We start from the raw sequence: 19,695 nt of genomic DNA on the forward strand, positions 1-19,695 counted from the left end.
TCACTGGAGTTGGCTGGGAGCACTGTTGCAGATTAATCTGCCCAATTCTGGAAGTGATGAAATAGTCTGCTCTCTGTCCCGAGGCCCCCACTGAACACAGGGGGCCAAGAGCAGCTGCACAGCGGGAGTCGGGAGATTACCTGATTGGTGGACAGGATTTGGGAGTCCCCAATCCACTCACCTTGTCCCCCCCCCAGTTTCCTCCAGCCCTAGTTACCCGGCTCTGTGGTGTGCAGAAGGAAGGGAGAGGACCACTGGGGGGACTAACATTGATGGGCACTTATGAGGCTGTGCTGATGGGCACTGATCAGGCTGCATTAATGGCCACTGGTGTGGCTGCATTAAAGTGGATGTAAACCCAATGTCATCCTTTCTAAACTACTGCCATAGGGGTTATCTATAAGGATATACATGCCTCCTGCATGTATCTTTACCTGTCAAATGTCTCCCCTCTGTCTGTTATGAGACCCGAAAAACTGCATATTCTGTGGGTGGGTCTGTTGTCTGGGGCTCGGTGGGTGGAGTCGTTATGTCAGTAGACTCCCCGCCCACCTCTACACTCCCCTTGTCAACATGCATTTTTCTCCTGTGTATTTCTAACACTGAACTTCTGCTGAACTTCTGCTATGATCTCTAACATCCAGTGAAAAGACGGGAAAGTAACCACATGACTTCAGCATGCCAAATCATGCTGAGGTGTGGAACAGCCAATCCTTGCAGAGCTGCTGAAGAAAGGAGTGGGAGGGAATTAAAAAATAATGCATGTCTTAGGCTAGTGCACGAGATATGTAAATCACCTGTCACTTACAGCAAGGGGGAGGATTTGACAAAGTTTTTCTCAGTTTGTCAAGATTTTTCTCACTGAACAATAAAAGAGGATTGCTCAGAGATGGATTAACTCTGTGTGGCAAGACTGGGCTTTACTTCCACTTTAATGGGCACTGGTGTGGCTGCGCTGATGGGCAATGGTGTGGCTGCGCTGATGGGCACTGATGAGGCTGCATTAATGGACACTGGTGAGGATGGATCAATGGGCACGGGTGTGACTGCACTGATGAGCACTGGTGTGGCTTTATTAATGGGCACTGGTGTGGCTGCATTAATGGGAACTGGTGTGGCTGCGCTGATGGGCACTGATCAAGCTGCATTAATGGGCACTGGTGATGCTACATTATTGGGTACTGGTGTGGCTGCATTAATGGGCACTGGTGTGGCTGCACTGATGGGCACTGATCATGCTGCATTAATGGCCACTGGTGTGGCTGTGCTGATCAGCACTGATCAGGCTGCATTAATTGGCACTGGTGTGGCTGCAATAATGGGCACTGGTGTGGCTGAGCTGATGGGCACTGGTGTGGCGGCGCTGGTGGGCACTGATCAGGCTACATTAATGGGCACTGGTGTGGCTGCACTGATGGGCACTGATCAGGCAGCATTAATGGGCACTGGTGAGGCTGCATTAATGTCCTGTCCTATGCCCAATAGTAGAATGTTTTTACTTATTTTTTTTGAGCAATTGCGTATAGTTTATATACTGTTTTTGTGCGCATTCGCAAAATTAAAGTGGGCCGATCTGGATGATGTCCGGGGCAAAATTTTTTTCCCAGTCCAGCCCTGGACACAGCACAACCACTGGCAAAGTGCATTCCTGAGAAGGGTGTTGTATTGCATTTGACCAGAGGAGACGAGTTTTGTGAAGCAGCAGAAGAGGCATTTGAAATAAATCGAGATATTACTGTAATAATAACGATATTCAATAATTCATATTGATGAGGAAAGTTGTAATAAAAAACGCTCAGTTCTCGTGTAAAAACTCAAAAATTGATTTAATAATGAAAATAGCAAAATATTACAAAAACAATGTCAAAGTATCATTAATAATGTATTATTTTCTTAAGATGAAGATTAAATCAGATGTGCCTTTGTGTAAAAGTAGCAGCAATGTCTTGTGATGTGTGTATGTGTGGCTGTCCTCGTGGAGTGTGAGCTGCAGAATCTGACTGTCTCCCCTCCTGTTACAAGCTTTCTACTCCTAAAATCCAACACCCACCTTTTTCCAATAAAGGCTGGCTTAAAAGTTTGTTTTTCACTTGTAGTCCTATAGAAATTCCCAGGCTTTCAATGAACAATTTCCCTCCCACCTTTCTGACAAGGGTGGGGGTCACTAAGTCTAACACAGGATGTTGAGCAAAACTGCTATGTGTAAATTTAAACATATAAAATATAAGTTTCTTTTTAACATCTAAATCAAATACTACATATTTCTTAGTATACAGATTATTCATTTAAAACGCAACGTTCTTAATAATATCCCAATCAAGAAATAATAATAATATAAAGAAATTATGAGCTTTAACTAAAACTTTGAAACCCCTAGCATCTAAAGAAGAAGACCTTTCTCCTCATGTGATGGGGAAGGTGAAAGGTCAGCTCACTCTTAATTACTGCCATATGTGGGCTCTCCTAAGAAATGCATTTGAAGCTTCAAACAAAATATATCCTAAAAATATATAAAAGTCTATATATTTCACTTTTCCATATCCAAACACAAATATAAATATTTAAATGTATCCAAGTCCATTATTCTCAGAGACCCAATCCATTCATAAATTCTGATATTCTAACAGCATTGTCATTGTGTGTGTGTGTGTTAATGGATTCTATAAACAAATGACTTTCAGAATTACGATTCGTTATCGCAAATGTATATACATAATCAACGAATTATCTGAAAATTAAACAATTAAACAATAAAATTAATCGATTTGTTATAACGAATATCTATACTCTACAGAACATAAATAATGTAATTTACAAATGAAAACTAAACAAAATTTTCCGCCATGCACACGTCTACCAAGCTCCAGACTGTAATTTTTACAAGTACTTACAGTGTTTTTTTTTTTTATTCCACAAACATAACCCATATTTTCCAAGTATCATATCATATCAAAAATAATTTTTATCACTGTTTTATCATTTACCGCTTCCATTTCTGATCTTTCCCTACTTTACTTGCGCTTTTTATCTTTGTATGGTAAAATGCAATAACTAAGGAGTTTAAAGAAAAAAGTTTCATAACTTATGTGTGAATGTACTTTGTGCACTATGGTTGTCAGGAAGAGAAGGAAGTGGGTGTGTACCTAATTATGTACAGTACAGATAACTAGAAGTATTGGTGCATTAAGAAATACAGTGCATAACCACATTGTTCTGGTATTTATAAATGACAGTAAATGTGTGGGATGTAAACGTGTTGTCTTATATGCTAACTGAATGCGGAAAATCTTCAGCAATCCGGCAACAGTTGCTAGCATCCCCCTTAGAACACAACATAGATTTAAAAGGAATGTTTTGAGGATTTGTCTTTTTCAAGTTTATACTGTACAATGTTTAACTTGTTTCATATGTTTTATATGCATATACACACATACATACAGCCTTTGTATTATAATTAAGACTGCACCCATGTCAATGCAATCTTAGGGCTCCAGCAGAAGTATTTTCCGTTTAGAAACTCAGTTTCTGATTGAAAACTTGCATGAAGCAGTATGAAGGGAGGGGGAGAGAGGTGGAAGTATCACTGCACTAGCTCATTCATTGGAGTTTATTAGCTTCAGGTAATAAGCTTTTTATTAAACGCAGCATAGAGTGAATCTAAAACATGTGTAATAAAGCTTAGTGTGCCACCTACTGGATATTTAAATATAAAATACTCATATTGCAAAATTTCTTATGCTCCAGCCTAAAAGTTTTTTTTTTCTTTTTCATTTTTTAGTTCTGGCCATATTAAAAACATATCCATAACCAAAACTACTAAACATTACATGTCTTTCTTCCCTTGCCCAGAATAATACATAATAATTACCGGTATATACATGATAATTATGTTTAAAAAAGAAAATCTGTGCTCATGGCAGAAAACATCAACCTACAGTAATATTGACCAGAACTATCAGCAGCTGTCACTGCAGGGGAAGAGTTGCAGTATCATATGTTGCTCACTGTACCCATTTTTACTAACCAGCTGAGCAGACTGGGAAAAATGAGGCTTCTATCATGTTTTTATTGCAGTCTGTATGATTGTCCCTCACTTTCTATTCCTTTGGCATCAAAAAGAAAAGGGGATTTTCTAGGACAGGAAGCCACAGGTAAAAAAGAGTTTCAAAACTTTCTATATCCTACAAAAATGTTTTTGTTGGTATTTAACATTAATTCCTGTTTTTTTGATCATTGCTCCTAAAACAGGTAGTGGGGAATCTATACACTGAGGACACAGACAGCAGTAAACACCTACAAATGATAGGTACTGCAACTCTATCCCCAATCTAAACAAAAATGTATAAAACAGTTTTACTGGAATTGACCCTATAGGCACAATAAGCATAATGCTGAACCATCCACTGTATTAACATTTTGTGGGGTTGATGCACTATAGTGCGTATATGCGAAAACTTTTTTCCCAAACTCTGCGCTTGGGAAAAAATACTCACAAAATCAAATTCAGTATTAGATACTGTGTACAGCGCCTGCACTCTATTAGAAACTGTACAATGGCTCCACTGTATTGTATACTGTGAACATCATGTGCACTGTATTAGAAAGTGTACTTCAGCAGCACAATATTGTGTACTGTGTACACCACCAGAAGTGTAGTAGAATCTGTACACACTGTATTAGATACTGTGCACACCACCTGAAGTGTATTCAAAACTGTACACACTGTATTAGATACTGTGTACACCACCAGAAAAGTAGTATAAACGGTACACACTGTATTAGATACTGTGTACACCACCAGAAAAGTAGTATAAACTGTACACACTGTATTAGATACTGTGTACAGTGCCTGCACTCTATTAGAAACTGTACAATGGCTCCACTGTATTGTATACTGTGTACACCAACAGAAGTGTAGTAGAAACTGTACACACTGTAATAGATACTGTGTACACCACTTGCATTGTATTAGAAACTGTACTACGGCTGCACTGTACTGTGTACTGTGTACACCACCAGTAGTGTAGTAGAAACTGTACACACTGTATTAGATACTGTGTACACAGCCTGAAGTGTATTAGAAACTGTACACACTGTATTGGATACTGTGTACACAACCAGAAAAGTAGTAGAAACTGTACACACTGTATTAGATACCGTGTACACCGCCTGCACTGTATTAGAAACTGAACACGCTGTATTAGATACTGTGTACACCACCAGAAAAGTAGTAGAAACTATACACACTGTATTAGATACTGTGTACACCGCCTGCACTGTATTAGAAACTGTACAACGGCTCCACTGTATTGTATACTGTGTACACTACCAGAAGTGTAGTAGATACTGTACACACTGTATTAGATACTGTGTACACGACCTGCACTGTATGTAATTATTCGGCCCCCTTGCGTTAATACTTTGTAGAGCCACCTTTTGCTGCGATTACAGCTGCAAGTCGCTTGGGGTATGTCTCTATCAGTTTTGCACATCGAGAGACTGAAATTCTTGCCCATTCTTCCTTGCCAAACAGCTCGAGCTCAGTGAGGTTGGATGGAGAGCGTTTGTGAACAGCAGTTTTCAGCTCTTTCCACAGATTCTCGATTGGATTCAGGTCTGGACTTTGACTTGGCCATTCTAACACCTGGATACGTTTATTTGTGAACCATTCCTTTGTAGATTTTGCTGTATGTTTGGGATCATTGTCTTGTTGGAAGATAAATCTCCGTCCCAGTTTCAGGTCTTTTGCAGACTCCAACAGGTTTTCATCCAGAATGGTCCTGTATTTGGCTGCATCCATCTTCCCCTCAATTTTAACCATCTTCCCTGTCCCTGCTGAAGAAAAGCAGGCCCAAACCATGATGCTGCCACCACCATGTTTGACAGTGGGGATGGTGTGTTGAGTGTGATGAGCTGTGTTGCTTTTACGCCAAACATATCGTTTTGCATTGTGGCCAAAAAGTTCGATTTTGGTTTCATCGGACCAGAGCACCTTCTTCCACATGTTTGGTGTGTCTCCCAGGTGGCTTGTGGCAAACTTTAGACGAGACTTTTTATGGATATCTTTGAGAAATGGCTTTCTTCTTGCCACTCTTCCATAAAGGCCAGATTTGTGCAGTGTACGACTGATTGTTGTCCTATGGACAGACTCTCCCACCTCAGCTGTAGTTCTCTGCAGTTCATCCAGAGTGATCATGGGCCTCTTGGCTGCATCTCTGATCAGTCTTCTCCTTGTCTGAGCTGAAAGTTTAGAGGGACAGCCAGGTCTTGGTAGATTTGCAGTGGTCTGATACTCCTTCCATTTCAAAATGATCACTTGCACAGTGCTCCTTGGGATGTTTAAAGCTTGGGAAATCTTTTTGTATCCAAATCCGGCTTTAAACTTCTCCACAACAGTATTACGGACCTGCCTGGTGTGTTCCTTGGTCTTCATGATGCTCTCTGCGCTTTCAACAGAACCCTGAGACTATCACAGAGCAGGTGCATTTATACAGAGACTTGATTACACACAGGTGGATTCTATTTATCACCATCAGTCATTTAGGACAACATTGGATCATTCAGAGATCCTCGCTGAACTTCTGGAGTGAGTTTTCTGCACTGAAAGTAAAGGGGCCGAATAATTTTGCACGCACCACTTTTCAGTTTTTTAATTGCTAAAAAAGTTTAAAATATCCAATAGATTTCGTTCCACTTCACAATTGTGTCCCACTTGTTGGTGATTCTTCACAAAAAATTTAAATTTTATATCTTTATGTTTGAAGCCTGAAATGTGGCAAAAGGTTGAAAAGTTCAAGGGGGCCAAATACTTTCGCAAGCCACTGTATCTATCTATATATATATATATATATATATATATATATATATATATATATATATATTAATACACTGCCTGCACTGACTGAATATCGAGTAAACACTGAATATATAGTCTATGCTAAATGCAGAGTATATATATATATATATATATATATATATATATATATATATATATATATATATATATATATCAAATACAGTGCCACTAACTGAATACTGAGTAACCTGCCTGCTTAATCTAACTCAAGCTATCTCTCTGACAACACTACACACAGCTGCCATGTAAGCAGCCTTATATAGTGTGGGGGGCGTGGTCTGAGCCATGAGCCATGATTGACCAAAGGCACCCTGCCTTTGGCCAATTATGGCTCTCTCAGCAGAGTGTGCTGTGATTGGCCAAAGCATGCAGGCCAGGTGCATTCTTTGGCCAATCATCATACAGCAATGCACTACGATCTTGCAGTGCATTAGTGCATTATGGGGCATTCCACAGCGCTCAAATTTCCAGCAAATGTCCCATAATGTTTGCTGTTCTGCGAACAGGCGAACACCCGATGTTTGAGTCAAACTTATCTCCCACAACAGGAGATTCACAACCAGATATCACTGGATATATATATATATATATATATATATATATATATATATATATATATATATATAGACTGGTGAGGATTCAACACACAAGTCCCATATATTGTAGCATTCACTGGGCAGTATAAATCCTCATGCTGTGTGCAGTGTCCATGCTTGCCAGCTCCTATTTCATAGTCCAATAGCCCAGAGAGATTGAAGTCCTACAAAGCCAGCCTGCTTCCCAATAGTTGGGAGGGGTGGAAGGGTGGGTCAGGCAGGGTCACCAGAGTTGCGTGGTGACATCACACTGACCGGTTTCGTCTGCCTATCAGCGAAATTCTTCAGAGCAAGGAGGGGACAGTGGATCGGGTCTTAAATATCCCACCCTGAACTGACATAAGCATTTACAGCCACTGGGTGTCCTCAGTGTACAGTTCTCTCACTGACACTACCCACCATTCACATTACATACAAAGTGCATATAAAAAGCGATCCACACAATCTCAGTTGGTTGTAAAGGCACATGAATACAAAAATTGGATGAAAGACCAATCTGATTAGACTATCTAGACAACCTTAGGCAAAAAAAGACATAAGGAAAACCAAGCAATAAAAAATAACAATAAAATGACAGAAAATGACAAAAACCAGCATAAATGTCGAAAAATTAAACTCTGGGCTACTGGACTATGAAATAGGAGCTGGCACATAGCATGAGGAGTTGCAACAACCCCCCTTCTGTAAGACATGAGGTGGTGAGCATACTGATGTACAGCAGCTATATGCTGCCCAGTGAATGCTATATGGGACCTGTGTGTTGAATCCTCGCCAGTCTACATACTGTATATGCAGTGATATCTGTCTGTTAATCTCCTGTTGTGGGGTTGACCTATATCAACTTCTGTGACTGTTTCTGCTGTTTATCCATAGACCCTATCCAAGATACAGCCAGCTACTCCCATTTCCATCCCGCCCTTATCTCCCCATCCAGCCTGCATTACCCTCATTGTGGTTTAACTGAGCATTCAGCCTCAGTGGCACACTATGTGGATTGCTATGCCCTGTGTATCCCCATAGACTTATTGCAGTGTGGACTGTATGTGGTGGGTGTATGAGGTGTGCTGCTGGCAGGTCTCTGAGTTGTTTGACAACGTTGTCATTTTTTAATGTTTGCATCAGTGGTAGTTTTTTGTAATAATTCATTTTAACCATATTCAATAAAGTTGATTTTTTAAGTCCATAGTGTTCCTTTATAAGGTAAATCCCTATTTTTTTCATGTTTATGCATGACCTTAAGGAACCACACCTGTCATTTTAGGTGGGGGCCCTAGCATAGGGATACAGTTCTGATTTTGAACTACCCTATGCACTAATTAATGATTGGTCTGCCTGGGTGTCTTTTTATACACGTTTTTGAGTAACATTTTTTTATGTGCAAACTATTCATACCCCTTTAAATCTTTATTAAATCTAGTTGCATACAAAAGTATTTGGTTTTGCACACATGCAAGACCTTGAGTAGAAAGTGTAATGGGGGAGGGAGAAGAAAAACCAAAATACAAAAAATAAAAAAAATCCCTGCTCCAATGCTGAATTTGTACATCGTGTGATGTCCGAAGGGGGCAGGGGCATCAGGTTACATCACTGGGTGGCCCCGCCCTTGCCTATATAACAGCTGAGACAGCAGTCGGTGGGAGGCCTCCCATCGAGGCAAAGCTTTGTTAGTTCTTTGAATTTTTCGGGTCCGTCGGGCAGCATGATGGATGGTGGATGGACATCGCGGGACACTTTGTTTTAAAATAAAAGAATTGTCAAAAACTGTCTCTTGTGGTTTTTACATTTTGACACTTTTGGTGAATGGGTAGGGGTATGATGTACCCGATACCCATTCACATAGGGGGGGCCAGGATCTTGTTAAAGGGGGCTTCCAGATTTCGATAAGTCCCCTGCCTGTAGACCCCGACAACCAGTGGCCAGGGTTGTTGGGAAGAGGCCCTTGTCACCATCATCATGGGGACAAGGTGCTTTGAGGTGGGGGGGCGCAGAGCCTATGCTGTTTTTTTTTTCATGTATATAACCAGGAGCCGGCAATACATTACAGCCACGAGCAAGTTTAAATTACATTTTTTCCTTTAGAAATTTCATTATTACTGCAGCATGTTCTACACATTGCACATATGCGCCACTTTACAGGCAGACTAAGGGGACCCCCCAGGCAAAATATTTAAAGGAATTTTTCATTTTTATTGTTTCACTTTAAAAATCATTAAAATCACTGCTCCTTTTAAAAACGATTGTTTTAAAAACTTTTTTTTTGCATTGATATATGTCCCCATACACTTTTTTTTTTTTACAATAACTTGCATATAAGCTTCTAAAAGGAGGACTTTTGGTTTTTCATGTTCCTTTCCCATAGACTTTAATAGAGTTCATATCTTCACTAAAATGCCTAATAGCCAATGCCACATCAGCATGAGCATGGTTGTTTCCATAATATTAATGCCTCAAATGCAAAACATTATTGTATAAAATTTAAAATAATCAAACACTAGTAAATGTATTTTCTATGGATGATTCTGCTCAGCTCAGTGGCATAGTGCTCTGTGTTCCTACCTTGAAAGACTCAGACCATGGGTTCAAATCCCCCATGGCGTCACCAATTTAAAGCTTGCATTGTATTCAGCAGCATATACTAAAAATAGGCGAATGCCAACACACATTATTTTGGTTGATTCCATAATATTAACTCTTCAAATGCATTCAATGGTATGTAAGTATTCAATAATATTATGGTCTGGAATTCCAAAAATCACACACTAGTTAACATTTTTTGGTTTTAATTCACTTGTGCACTGGAAAAATCAATACAGCTACCTTAGGTGGGTGGTAGGTTGGCTGGGATGTGAACTGATAACCTGAGTGCTTTGTAGAGATCAGTGCAAACCACTAAACCATTGTGCTAAGTACACTGAAAGCTGCATAATAGGGTAGTATGATTAAAGAATGACCATAAATAATTACTGCTTGATAGTCTCATAAAAAACAAAATAACATGAAAAAAAAAAAAAATAACAGATATGTAACTGTAAATGTTCAATACATGTAATTTTACAGAATAGCAGACATTACTCTGTAATACTCATTCATAACTGCATTCGTTAGCAAAAGAAGAAAACAAACTAGGAATACTAGTTGGAATATACATAAATAGATGAACACGAGGTAGAGCACATCTCACATAAAAATGTTTTATTCACATTCATGTGATCATGGCTGTAGCGCAGTTCCAAACTCGGTAGCAATCGGCACTTGCAAATTCGCGGATATGCCGATTTGACATGTTCACCGATAATAGTGAGCTTTTTCATTCGCATGTTCGCCTAGTTGAAGTCTTAATTGGCTTAAATGGGAGTAACTAAATGTAGAGCGACCATTGCTTCCTGTTTTTCTTAGTAAATCAACCCCTTTATGTGTGGCAAACTGGTAATATATTGTTTTCACGGCTGAGTTATTAACAAATACTTCATGCTATGTGCTTTACCACAGAAATCAGGACAGAGAACTGAATCTCAAAGTACTTTGTTGTATTGTTTAAAAGTACAAGACAAAGGACTAGAATTGGACATCACCATTGCTTATGCAGCTACAGCAAATTTCTTTAAAGTGCGGAAGCATCTCTATCATTTGTTTTATGTTATATCACCTATCAATTATTTTAGCAAATATTTTTACCAAGCACGTTGTGTTTTTGTTTTAGCGATCATTATTAGACTGCTTGCCCCATTGTGTTATGGGATCACATGGAAGTCACTTCTGTTTAGCTGTAATTACACAGAGTTTAATCGAACTGCTGCTGAGGCCACTGAGGATTTCCAGTCACTTGGCAATGTAATGTCTAGTGTGAATTTTGATCATGTTTTATTTCATAGGCATGAAACATTCTGGCTATCACATAAAAGCATGTATGCATACATATATTAACTAGAGAGTTGTATTTTTACACATTTCCTGTGAATACTGTAATGTGACAGCTACATACTAAAATCAAGCCAATCAGTTTCATTTACTAGCTGTATTATTATTATTTTTTATTTTTTTAAGCTTTCAAATTTTGATCTATTAGGAGTCCAAGTCTCCTTACTTTTGAGAAGAAAGAGTTGCCAAGTGCAGAGTAGGTGGCTCTTTATATGGACATAACAAGGCAAGATTCTTACCAGTTTCCCTATTAAGACATAGATTACTGTAAGAAACACTGGTGGAATGTATGTACGCTTTTGAAGAGTCCCACTCCCAAGGAGAATTTGACAGTTTAAAGCAGAGGAATAAAAAATAAAAATTTTCCATACTCCATATGTTTTCTTGTCCACTATGATTACTGTAATGGGTTTAAAATTATACAAGTCAGCTTAGATTATTTAGGCTCCATATATGGATGCCTCCTGGAGGGCTCCATTGAGAGCTGTTCCAGACTCATCCAATTTGGAAGAGGCCCAGCAGCAGACTTTGAATACACTGAAAGCTGTGGATCTTCAATCAGGCATGCTGAGACCTTTAGGGCCCTTATGTATCATTGTGTTTTTACAAAGAACTGAAATTTCTAGACCTCAGCCATCAATCAGCTGTAGACAGCAGTTTTGCGTAATCTTGGCACCCAGGGTGTGTGTCCCAGCTCTTCTGCTGAGTGATCAGGTCCTCTATGCAGGAACCTCTACTTTTCAAGTATGACATGCATATGTCAGTATTCACTAAAATGTGGTTGCCAGAACTATGTATAATTGGTACACATGTTTTCATACCTCCAACAGTAAATGCATTTGACCTTTTCCACTGGTCAACAGAATTTTGTCAGGTATAAAATCTAGAGAACATGTAGGCTTCTAATGAATTGCTGGGTTTATAATTTTGACTGTACTTGGCAAAACCTATTTCTCTTTAACTTTGTAAAATAATTTCCATTAAATCTGAACCCCAGACAAATATAAAAAGCAAAAATAAATGCAATGTATTAATTAATACTTAATTAAAATTATTTATTTCATGCAGCTAGTGTAAATATTTTATTTAAACATTATATTTGCTTCCTGCAATCCCATTTACAGCAGCACTAGAAGTGGGAAAGGGAGGGGCAACAGTGGGGGCCAATCAGGTGTGCTGCCTGCAGATGTACTCACAAGGATCATACTAAAATTGGGAGAGAGCAAAGTGAGCAGATAGATGACATCATCAGGCTTCTATTTTCCCACTGTCTAATCAGCAGGCTGGGGATAGAGGGAGGACCACTGTAATCCTTGACTGCAATATTGCAAATGAGGTGTTGTATAACTGTCTGGACTAGATAGACAAACAAAAACACTGGCAGGTAAAACAGCTATTTTATATGTATTTCATCTGTTTTATTTAGCTTCTTACTTGAAATTAAGCTTTACCTAACAATTGCTATACATTTGATGCACATTATTCTTTTGGAACATCTGGCAGTTTATATACCGTTTGATTAATTTATTGTTATTACATTTTTAAGCAACGATGATGCTTTTGATCTATAATTCAAGTCATTTTGCCATAGTTATGAAATGGTAGTTATGAATGTTTAGGACTGATTAAACTGGTATAAGAAATGATTAAATAATACTATGTTAGCCTTAGCTTTGGTTCTCTGGCATGGTTTGCCTCTAAAAGGATAGAGACCAAGCAAAGGAAAGGCATCAAAGAAAAGGGAGACAGAAGAAACCATAGGAAGGACAAGAAACAGCCTCACCCACTGTTCATTGTGTTATGCCACCAGCTCCGTTCTATCTGTTGTAGGTTTTTTAAAAGCCTACCAATGCCTCTTGGTTTCAGAATTTGATATTTGACAAAAAAATATTTGGGAAAAAAAAACCTCCAATTTTTACAAAGAACATGCTAAAACAAAAGGCACTTCACCCAGACTGCTACCACTATAATTATTACATTACTGTGACTAGAAATGATGGTAATGAAGAGCAAACCTGAACTTATTAGATTAGATATCCGATTAGAAATAGAAATAGAAACAGAAATACTATTTAGTATTTCCTTTTAGTTACCAAAGCACCACTGTTCCAGGCAAATACAATTTTTTGTCAGTGAACAAATGCAAACATGCAATCAATAAACTGATGGCCAAACAAACTACATGAGTGTACAATGTAACAATGCATTATGAATGTCCTTATCATTACACTATTGAGTGGGTTAGATCATTATTTAAATCAATGTTTATGGGGGTCACATCAAGAGCATGCAAAAGACCCATTTAAACAATCATAATATATATTTTACAGTTAACTAGTTACTGGTGGGTATTTAGATGGTGCAGGCATAATTATTTGAAATAAATGTAACATCTAGTTCTAATATTATAAATATTCACAAGGGTACAGTATGGAAATTCAAATTACTGGGAAGAAAAGAAAAAACTCTCTCAGAAAGTAAAATATAAAAAATGTTGTTTCATGTAATATATTTAGATGTACACCCCAAACCTTGTATACCCCCAACCCTGTCTGTGTCACTGCTGAAAAGATTTGTCCTCTCTATTACTTCTGGTGATCATTTTCACCAAAACAGAAAGTGTTGAGAAATCCAACATTTTACTACTGGCAGAAAAACAGCAAGGGGAAACAGGTGACAACTGACTAGTAGGAAATTCTACTCAATTTATAGAGATGTCCTCTTCCCTCCTGTTGTGTCTCTGGGAAAGGAACAAAGAAAAATCTCCACAACGGGACACAACAGCAAAAGGTAAACTGACAGGGTTATACATACATTTAATCAGTCATTTCTCAATTGATGAATAGCCTGTTACATTTGGTGTCTTCCAACCACCTGTATTTGCTTAGGGTAAACATTTTTCTATTTTTTAGCCAGATAATTATGAAATTTTGCAAATAAATATTATGTATTTATGTGTCCAGTCAGCAGTTTGAGCTCAAGACTCCCTGTTAAATGTTTATTTGTCCAATCTTGTCTAAATGTAGCTGTTTTGCTATAAAAACAATAATTATCACAGAGCTCAAAAGCTCAAGCTGGAATGTAAACACAACTAAACTGACCCCCCCCCAGTCTAGTCAGTACAGACCTGACTTCACAGAGTTTCAGTAACAGAGAGTCTAACATTCAACAGTTTCTGCTGTTTTCTTGTAATTACTTTCCTGTAAAACAAAGAATTTCTAAACATGATGAAAAAAAAAATAGAATATCAGTTTTGTGTCCATTACGAATGACACCATACCATTATAGGTTTGCTTTTCAGCTTTCTACTTGGAAATGAAAAGCAATACAGACTTTACGAGGGAGATTCTAAGACTTTGATCATTCTTCTTCAGAGAAGAATTTTTCTGGTATACTTTAAAGTGTAACTTCACTGCATCTGAGCACCACAAACTAAAGGCACTATTTAATTTATTTATATGATTCAAAGCAAACTCCCTCATCTATTCATGTCTCTGCACTTTATTTTGCTGAGAAATCACTTTGAAAAACACACCCTAGCATTTCTGGCTGTTGCCATCTTATATAAGGGCAGATGATTCATGTAGCATTTACTTCCAGGAACCCATCTGCCCTTGGCTTAGGCATGGAGGCAGGAGGGTGTGCTTAGCTGACAAAACCCCTCCGCCCCCTCATGTAGACTCCTGGGATGTATGACATAATTTGCCTAGGCCTAGAAACCAGAAAGTATCTGAAGACATGTAAAAAAAAATGTTTAAAACAAGTAAATATGACATACATACCTACCTATTTACTAATGCTAGCAGCATAAGGATTAAAAAGAGTCAACGTTGATTGAGAGAGTAAAGTTCTGCTTTTAGGAAATGTGTATTAAATCTTGCATATCATCTTTTTTGCACCATAGCAAACTATGCTCCAGCACTATGGTTGGCCTGCAGACCTGCCCTCTAGTGGAGATTTATAGATATCACTTTACAGTAGGAAATTTTACCTGATTAGGGCTTTTTCCCCAAAATAATCTCCAACTCCTAGTTTTTTTATTTCCAGTGGTTCCTGAGACCCTTCCACAGCCTGCGTCACACACACCTATAAAGAGAAAGCACAAAACCATCAAGAGAGTATAACAGAAAAGAGAGTGTTAGTTAAGAAAATCTCCAATAAATATATATCCTGGGTATTTTACATACATTTTTTTGGTAAGTTCTAGAAGCAAAACAACACCCAAAATTAAAATGGAATTAACAATACCCAAAATAAAATAGAATTAAAGAGGAGCTGTTTGAGTTTACTATTAACATAGTACAGCTGGTATAAATAAAAGATTTTAGTGTGTCCCCCTACTTACCAAAACCAGTAAAAAAAAAAGCATGTTATTATTTATTTATTTTTTTCAATTCATATTTTTTTTTTATTATTATTAACACCACTTTTGATTTACAACACTTATAACATTTATAAACTAAAAGCATGTTATTTGCTAAACAAAGCAACCTACAATGAAACACTTGCAGTAAGATGAGCAGGTGGTTAGCACTTTTGGCAAGTTGCAGCTTTGGGTCTACAACTTGCCTTCCAACTGAAACATTACGTAAATTCTGCTTGTGTTTGTGTTGGTTTCCTCTAAACCCTCTGAATTTGCTCAATTTGTAACATACCGTTAGATTAACCTAATCACCCCTAGTGAATGTGTGACTGTGGTAGGGGTATTAGATTGTAGCCTGTGTTGGGCAACAGGACCTATGGTTCTATGTACTCCTTACATTGCTGTGTAATATATTGCTGCTATGTAAATACAGTAATAAGACAAATAAAAGCCAACAACTATTTACGTAGCACAAGCGTCAAGGGTCACAAACATCCATGTTTTTTAGGATTTATGCAAATAATGAATTCAGTAAGGTTTTACTGATGAATCAGTACCATTGCCTGTTCCAATCTCCTGAACTGTGTGAAGCCCTTAAGGTATTATTTGTCAGGTGTTCTTTAAAATCAATGAATAAGTGTAGATCTTTTTGTTCTTTACAATAAGTCTCTGAATAGCAGTTTGATTGCAAGGCAGAAACCTAAATGAATGCTGCTGATGACAGAGTAAGCCCACTGGACAGAGGATACGCACAGATCTCTGGAGTTACTGGAAAGCTCAGGTGGACATGTCCAAAAAGATTATTAACAAGTAATTTAGCTTGATTGTGCCCTGTGAAAGAAAAAAGGTTGTTTTTGCTTCTTTAATGAACAGCTTTGCTAAATGAGTCAAGAACATATTGTTTGCAAAGGATCCCGTGGTACTACTCACACTGTCTGTTCGTGCCTACTAGAATCTATTATTTTAATATACAAAACCTCATCAGATACAACCAGACTCCTAATTGTTTAAATGAAGAATTGGCAAATCATTGGCAAGTGTGTAAGCCAACCACATTTAATTTCTGTCAACACCAGAAGGGGCTATGTAACTATATGAGCAGTTCATAACGTTAGCTCCAGTTCCGATGATTGCCAACAAAGGAGATTGCTTTCTCATCCATTGTAATGATGTGCACAGCCAGGGCAGTCTTTTTGTAAACAAGCAGCAACTCTTACAAATGGCATCATGTTGCTTCTGAATCCAGAGCATTTAGATTCCAGTTTTTTAGGGCAGATGTGAAAAACCTCCAATTTATACTGAAGTTTATACAAATTACACACTGCAACAATAAATGTTTAAAGTTGAAATTGGATAAAACCTTTCAGTTTTTTCTTTTTGTCAAATTAGGTTTCCCTTCACTTCCTATGACAACCATACAACTCTAGATTTCCACTTGACAATGACATTTCCATTGAGAACATTTCACCAAGACAAGCCAAAAAGTAAAATTTTTTAATATTACCAGCAGATCACAGATCACAAAAAAAAAAAAATAGTAAGCACTGCAACAACAAATGTTTACAGTTGCAATTGGTTAAAACCTTTCCGGTTTTTCTTTCTGTCAAATTAGAAGGTTTCCCTTAGCTGCTTGTTCCATCGACAACCATAAAATTCTAGATTTCCACCTGACAATGGGACTATTTAAAATGCAGCAGTTCTATTGGCCAGTGCTGTCTGTTCTACAGCTATTACCCATTTCCCTGTATCTGTTCTTGTGTTGACTTCTGTTATTGACCCGACTTTTTCTGGATTTGCTCTGCCTCCTGCTCATCTGCTTGATTCTACATTGCTGACTTCTGCTTGAATCCTGACCATTCTCTGCCTGCCATTCATGCTTGTATCTGACCGTCTGTTGCTGACCTGGCTCATCTGACCTTGCATCCAGTTATCCACTTGTCCTGCTCTGCATGCTACCTAGTCCCTGCTGGTCCTTCACCTGCTGAGTACTGCCAGTTCCTCCGCATCTTCTACCTGCCAGCTGCCTGTCAAGCACCTGCCACCTGCTGTCTGCCCAATTCTTGGTCTACTGTCTCTGCTGCCTCTGTTGCCATCTGTTGTTTCAGCAAACTGACCCATCTTTGGTGATGCACCTGCAACCCACTGCAATGGCTGATGGAATATCGTACAGGCACTTATACCTTGCTGCGCTCATGCAGCCACTGTTGCAACATCAGTGGTCTAAGAGCTGGGGCTATAAGAGAGGCTTTCCTCTACGCATCAGGCTCTGCCACAAGGTACGTGATAGATACACTTTAAAGATTAATAATTGTACTTTTAAATTACTTAAGCTGACCAGCAGGGATTAGCTGAATTTCATTCCATGTGTGCCCATCCCCACTCAACAAAAGCTGCAGTGGCTGATCAGTTTATTCTGACATTGGTGGGTTCCACTGTAAGAATAAAATATCCTAGTAGGAAGGGATTCCTCCATTTACCTTGCTTGTGTAAATGGAAGAATCTTTCAGGTTTTCTTTCGGGGGGGGGGGTTCAACCCACTGGCTCAATGAAAACAGAACATAACAGTGTATGCTTTATGCTCTGATAATATATCCAAGAAGTTTAGAGACCAACTCCAGGAATTCTTTGGGGCTACTGGGGCTGCGCCTGCACTGATAGGGTTAGCTGCTTGTTTAGGTCTGGGGGAGAGAAAAAGCACTTTTACTTATGCAATTCTCTACTCCCCTAGCAGAGCTTCCCTGCACTCTGGCAGTAGACTGTCCCTTGGTGTCATCTTGTTCAATGCAGGCAAAGAAGCTACAGGGACTGGTCTACCAGGGTAAAGGAGTGGAGGATTGGGAAACCATTGAAGATGGCCTGCAGCCCCACTGCAAGGAAAAATTTTTAAAAGTTTCCCATAGTTGGGCTTTGCAAATACAACCTTTTACTCTCGACTTTTTTTTGTGCTTTCAGTGCTGTGTGAAGACATGTAAAAAAAAATGTTTAAAACAAGTAAATATGATATACATTCCCATTCCAAACTGTAAGCATTGTTTTATTTATATTCAGTTTGGTTCAATTTCTTCTCATTTATATACTGCACTGAGGCCAGGTAATCAATGGGGGAACAGATTATAACTTCCCTGCATAATGCACTGCCAATTTCCATTGATATGATTCCAGACAGCCCACTGTGCAGAGAAGAATGTACATCTAGAAGGGTTCCTATCCATATTCTCATTTCTTTTCTGAGACATGCCATTATCTACACTGCACACAGAATAATGTAGGTCACACTGCATACATACTGGATGTAAACAAAGCAATATTTACTCGGGACAGCTCACAGCACAGGAAATAAAAGAGCATTTCTAAGTTACAGTATATTGGCTAAAAGGTTACATTTGGGTGTATTAACCACTTTAGAACTAGTACCTCTTTACCCCCTTATAGACTATAACAATTTACACAAATCAGCTATGAACCTATTGATTTGCCAAAAAAACTTTCTTATACGATCGTATATCAAAGTTTTTTGGAGGTCCACAAGGTTTTTCTTTCCTGTTGGTATTGTCTCTAAGAAACATTTATTTATTTATGTATTTATTTATTAAATGTATTTTACTAATCTAAAAAAAAAAGAGAAAAAAGATTTTTGCCGACATATACTCACGTCACGTCACAAGCTTCTCCCTTGTGCTTGTGACGTGACACAAGTGTATGCCGGGATGCGGTGGCCATCTTTTCTATGGGGAACGCTGGAAGTTTTTCACCTAGATACTAGCGTATTTTTTACATGCAAAATGTGAGTTTATTACCCTTTTTATACAATTAAACGAGATGAAGGATTACTGCACCATGAGGTTTGTTCCTTTGTGTTCCATGGGATTATTACTTGTGTGGATTTAACGGTTGGATTACTGGGATTGGAACATGGAATCCAGGGTGCCTGTATCCATTTTCCCTTGCCTGGTTGGTCGTGG

General features: G+C 38.5%; 1 protein-coding gene across 2 annotated transcripts in view; it reads right to left on the bottom strand.

Annotated features, from left to right (window-relative positions):
• LOC141106160 (cGMP-dependent protein kinase 2-like) overlaps nt 1-19,695 on the bottom strand; it is a 397,387-nt gene that overhangs the window by 207,169 nt on the left and 170,523 nt on the right. For both annotated transcript variants that reach the window (XM_073596694.1, XM_073596693.1), the window contains exon 8: nt 15,362-15,456. In XM_073596694.1, the coding sequence (XP_073452795.1) occupies nt 15,362-15,456 (95 nt within the window). The remainder of the gene's footprint in view (nt 1-15,361; nt 15,457-19,695) is intronic.

Source organism: Aquarana catesbeiana, linkage group LG08 (assembly GCF_042186555.1).
Source record: "Aquarana catesbeiana isolate 2022-GZ linkage group LG08, ASM4218655v1, whole genome shotgun sequence".
Lineage (NCBI taxonomy): Eukaryota > Metazoa > Chordata > Amphibia > Anura > Ranidae > Aquarana > Aquarana catesbeiana.